Source organism: Octopus sinensis, linkage group LG13, assembly GCF_006345805.1.
Source record: "Octopus sinensis linkage group LG13, ASM634580v1, whole genome shotgun sequence".
Classification (NCBI taxonomy): Eukaryota; Metazoa; Mollusca; class Cephalopoda; order Octopoda; family Octopodidae; genus Octopus; species Octopus sinensis.
Window position 1 is genome coordinate 34,278,933 of NC_043009.1, and position 5,189 is coordinate 34,284,121.

General features: G+C 34.8%; 1 protein-coding gene across 4 annotated transcripts in view; it reads left to right on the top strand.

Moving 5' to 3' along the window:
* Positions 1–340: 340 nt before the first annotated feature.
* The window catches only part of LOC115218347 (calnexin), a 63,697-nt gene continuing 58,848 nt past the window's right edge, over positions 341–5,189 (top strand). For all 4 annotated transcript variants that reach the window (XM_029788107.2, XM_029788106.2, XM_036508298.1 and 1 more), the window contains exon 1: positions 341–489. In XM_029788107.2, the coding sequence (XP_029643967.1) occupies positions 486–489 (4 nt within the window). In that variant the 5' untranslated portion in view covers positions 341–485. The remainder of the gene's footprint in view (positions 490–5,189) is intronic.

Here is a 5,189-nt window from a genome sequence, read left to right on the forward strand (position 1 = left end):
ACAGCGATGTAACTAAATGCAATCCAGTAGGTTGCCTCAAAACTTTCCAAAGGTGCACCAGTGTTCCTTGGTGCAATGTAGAATTGATGCATAACCCTTTATTTTGTTTATTTATTTACGAATTTCTTTCTTTTTATTGTTTACTCTTGCAAATTGTTTTCTTTCGATGAATAAAATCCAATCGTTTCCAATAAAGATTTCAGATTCATTGAATAATGAAGAAGAAGAAGAAATAATTTTCTGTTAGAAAGACCTAATATTATTTTAAAATAATTAATTGCCGAAAGTTGCAGCATTAAAACATGAAATATAAAATAGTTTTGAACACATACACACGATCACACGCGTACGCGAAAGTCTGTTCTGTCTAGCGTCAGTTTAATCAACCAATCGAATGCCACCACGTTAGTTGGTGCAGACCACATGATAAGATTACGTGTGAACCGGCAACAGTGAGTGGAAGTGGCTATCATTTTCCATTGTCAATGAGTAAGTAACTTTACAATAATAATAATAATTAATTTTATTGAATTATTTTCGAAATCTCCACTACTCAAACTTAATAATGTATTTGCTAATTTCAGTTCGCTACCTTGTTGTTGTAAGTAATTATATATAACAGCGTCATTGCTCACCGCCCTCCTCCTTTTTTATGTTAACTTGAAATCTCGATATTTTAACGTGTTACCTGAGGGAATGGCAGGTACCGTTGTTCATTTCTGATTGCTATTTCATTATTCAATTCCACTAACTTTTAATATAGCTCCTGTGCTGTCGATATTTTCTCATACACACACACACACATATATATATATATATATGTAAAGACTTAATGGATTTTTTTTTAATTACACAAACATTAAAACCACCACAAGGTTTTATAGACGAGACAAATTAAAATATTTTATTGAACACATTAGACACATTATGAGGGTTGGTCGGTCTACTGACTGTAGATCAGGAAAAATATCGAAAACATAACGTAGCGTACATTAGAACTGGCATTTGACGAGCTAAAATAAAACACTGAGGGAAAAACCATTGAATCTTTGTGTTTAACAAGCTTACCTAATGCAAATTTTTATTAATGGCAGCACATAACGTCTCTTTCAAACTGAAGCTTTCTTCTATAAAACAACCCTAGTGTCATTGGAATTATAATAGACGAAACATAAGCAAGATAAAATTTCATCAAATTAATTTCCTTTTTCTCTGAAGTGCACGAGAGACCCATGTGAATGACCTGAAATGGAAAGTGGGTTGTTCGCCGGTATCTAGCAGTCACCGCTTTCTTGCATATTTAACAAAATGGTCATTTGCTATTTTCTCCTCTTTGCTTATTTAATTACCTGTTAAGGTTTCCAAAATTCTCAAGTCTGCCCCCTTCACCAATTATAGTTCCTTGTTCTATGCAATCAAAGTAGTTAACGCACATGTTAGCACAAGAAATGTTTGCTTGGATTTCATTTCCTTACCTCACTTAACAAGGAGTAGTAGTAGTGAATTTGAGTACATTAAAGTCATGTACTCCTATAAAAAAAATCGTCGATGAGAATGGACTCACAAAAACGAGGGAGTATCTTTTGTTGCTAATATAGTCTGCTACAAATAGTGACCCAAACCCACCGTTTAAAAAAAAATGGACATGAAATGATGTAGTTCACTGCTTGTAAAGCGACTTGGGGTGATCATGGCTGGTATACTTTTAATCAAAAACCTTCATATAAAAGCTTGACATGCTAGTAATAAGGACTATATATATATATATATATATATATATATATATTTAAAGGGGAGTGATGCATTTTATGATGTAGTCTTACATTGATTTGTGTGAAGACTAAACGATGATCACGTCTAGAACACTTGATGATTGGCCTGCTTCAGTCGGGGATTAACCTAATCGCTCTGATGAACTGCTACATAATTCATTACCAAATTTACTGTAATAAATAGTTTGTACCCATTTCACTTATGATGCTCCGGTGAAATGAATGAATGTTAGATTCTCATATTTCCCTTTGTAAATTTGAGGGCTTTGTCCCTGTATAATGAAGAAATCAATAATCTAGTCGCCCGCCCCGATTACTGTTCATGGTTGCAGGCATTTCATTTTACTATTGCATATTATTGAAATTTATGACTGCCACAAAGATTCTGTTTCTAGCCTTCCACCCTTTTAAATAGCAAACGTTTGTGCTTTTAATTAATAGAAAAAGAACCCATCTAACAGCTCATCCAGCAAGCAACCCGTTTGCAGCCATTGCATTTTATTTTCGACCCTCGGTTCCTCGTGATAGGCATACCCGCCACATACTCTGCTTATGCTTTTAATATAAAGTTTTGTGCTTTACTTAACGAGAAGAAATAAATACATTAAATAGCTAGATGAATATATGTGTGTGTGTGTGTATGCACGCTGGCGCGCGTACGTACGTTCATTACGTCTACTAAAGCTAAAATGTAATCGGACGGCTATTTCGGTTCGAAGGTCCTGATACAAATTACCCTCGTTAACGGAAAAGACAATATAGCTCAATGTTAATCAGTATTAGTATTATAACTTACATGGCTGTTCGAGCAGCAACAATTAAACATAACTAAATAAATGTAACATCGGTGTGCATTTCTAACACAGTACAGAGTATTAAGGTCTGCTTTGCTTTGGGATAAATGGTTCTGCTCAATGCCCATAGCCTAGGATTAGTCTTCGCGACCCAGTTTCGATTTCTAGTTGTAATTTAAATTTCTTAATATATAATTCCATTAAGAGAAAATGCACGAGCTCCACACAATCTCGTTTGAAATTCCTGCCTTCTCATTCCTATTAAAAAATCTTAATTAAGGATCTTGTTCACGTAAGTGATAAATCGTTATTTTTCGTCGCATGTTTTGACTCCCCCCTTCCCTTTTGTAGTAAGCCAGCTGAAATATTCCAGTTGAACCAATGATGGCTCCAACTGCTATAAACAGCTATCCATAAACTACTACTTCACATCCTATTTGCTTAAAAAAGGTATTGGATAGTGTGAACTGTTAAAGACGGGATTGTCACGACTGGAATGCCTTTGATAATAGGTTTGTTTGTTCGACCCTGGACAAAGCAACGGTTGCCGTTAGGAATATTATGGCAGAGGAAATGATTCCCCCCCCGACAGACAAAATTGTTTTACCATCCGGTCTAGATATATTATTTCTAGATTGTTCGTCCTCCGATCGTTTTTCTTTTTTCTCTCTCTCCTACAAAAAGGGGGGAAAAAAGTTTTTTTTTTTAATGAATAAAACTGTTTTAGAATCACTTTTAAATTTTTGCTCAAAAGAAAGGATTCTAAATTTCGAGTTGTCGTAAATTAATAGTTTGAACTTTTATCGAACAGGTTATTGAGTGACAAATCGATGAACAAAACTGGTTCCATTATTAAATACGATGTTAATAATGGACTCTCATTCAATATTATATGTAGATCAATTTCCGTCTTTTTTTTTACGTTTTAATTCACTAATTTCTACTCGTCTCTATCGCTAACATGCATGCAACATGCTTCTTTGTGCATAAATGTTTGCCTAATAATTGGTCACACGCACACGAACATAGACACACGTGTGAGGTGTATGTGTGTGTGCATATATATATATATATATATATATATATATATATATATATATATATATATATATATATGTGTGTGTGTGTGTGTAATGAAGTAACATTGTGTTATAAGTTTTTGACATTATGCTTCTTCTTTCTGCCCGCTTAGTTCCTTTTATAATAGATGTGCAGATATTTCAAAGATTTAATTTAGGTAACAAAAATTGAAATCATTGTTTCTTTATATACCATCATTTGTTCGTGTTGCATTTTGTCTTGACATCAGTTTGTTTGCAATCCTTCATGAGATCTTGTCTGGCCGAAGGGAAAACTTTTTGGGAAATTGAAAGGACATCAGGTTGTAGAAAATCTACTTCTACAAATTCCGTCCAAGATGTGAGCATTAAACGATGATGAAAATTGACTTAATGTGTAAATTTCAAGATCTTTTAAATATCCCCATTATAAGTATTTGTTAATACGTAGCTCTAGTACAGCCACTCATTGTTTGATTACCTGTTACTTGGTTTTATTATATGTTTTTATTATTGCACCTACACTAATGTTTTTGTTACCTTAGTAGTTGATGAATCCTCAATGTTTGGATTAAATGTAACATGGATTTGTGGGTGTGGTGCTTGTATTTGACATAAGAGCTAGACAGAAATGATTAACATAAAATTACACCAATGCACACACATGTAGTAGGCTTGAAAATGGATGAATATAATTAACTTTACTTTTAAGATGTGATGTAATAGAATGTATTAAATACTCTGTAATCTCTCTCTCTCCCTTATATAAGTGTGTTTGTGCAGACACACGCACACATATGTATATGGTCCATGCAGATACAAAAAATTCCTTATAAAAAGTGATTAAATCAAAACAGTATTATCAGTGTATGTGGCAGATAGATAGAGGGGAATGGAAGAAGTGGGAATGGTAGGTATCAAGAAAATGAGTTGTGGAATAAAGATCCATCAGGGACAGATTGTGTGAGGGGCATGAACGTAAATGATATGCGTTTAAGGCCTCATTTTTGCACAGTAAATCACCAATTGCCTTGATCCTTTGGTGTTGGGAAGGGCATCCAAACCACATCAGATTGGAACCCGGTGCAGCTCTTCTGCTTGCCAGCTCTGGTCAAACCATCCAACAACCCATGCCAGCATGGAAAATGGATGGTCATCACACACACACACACACACAGGTTGGTAACCAAAGCCTCTCTCTCAGAGTGAAAGGTAGATTGTATGATGCTTGTATGAAAACAGCAGTGTTATATGGTAGTAAAACATGAGCCCTGATTTTGAAGGCTTGAAAGAAATTAGGCTAGCATGCTCCACTGGATGTGCAACATCTATATACAAGTATAACTGCAAATACATTGAGAAAAAATAGCATGAAAGGTATCAAATGTAGTGTGCAGTAAAGACAATTATACTGATATCATCATGGGATGCAGCATTAGCTGATGACAGCTCCACAAAGAAATGCTAATTGCTAAAGGTGGATGGAACCTGTTGAAAAGGGACCCTCAAGATGTGGGATGAAGTAGTGAAGAATGTTGAACTTCATGGAGTTGACAAAGGACTGA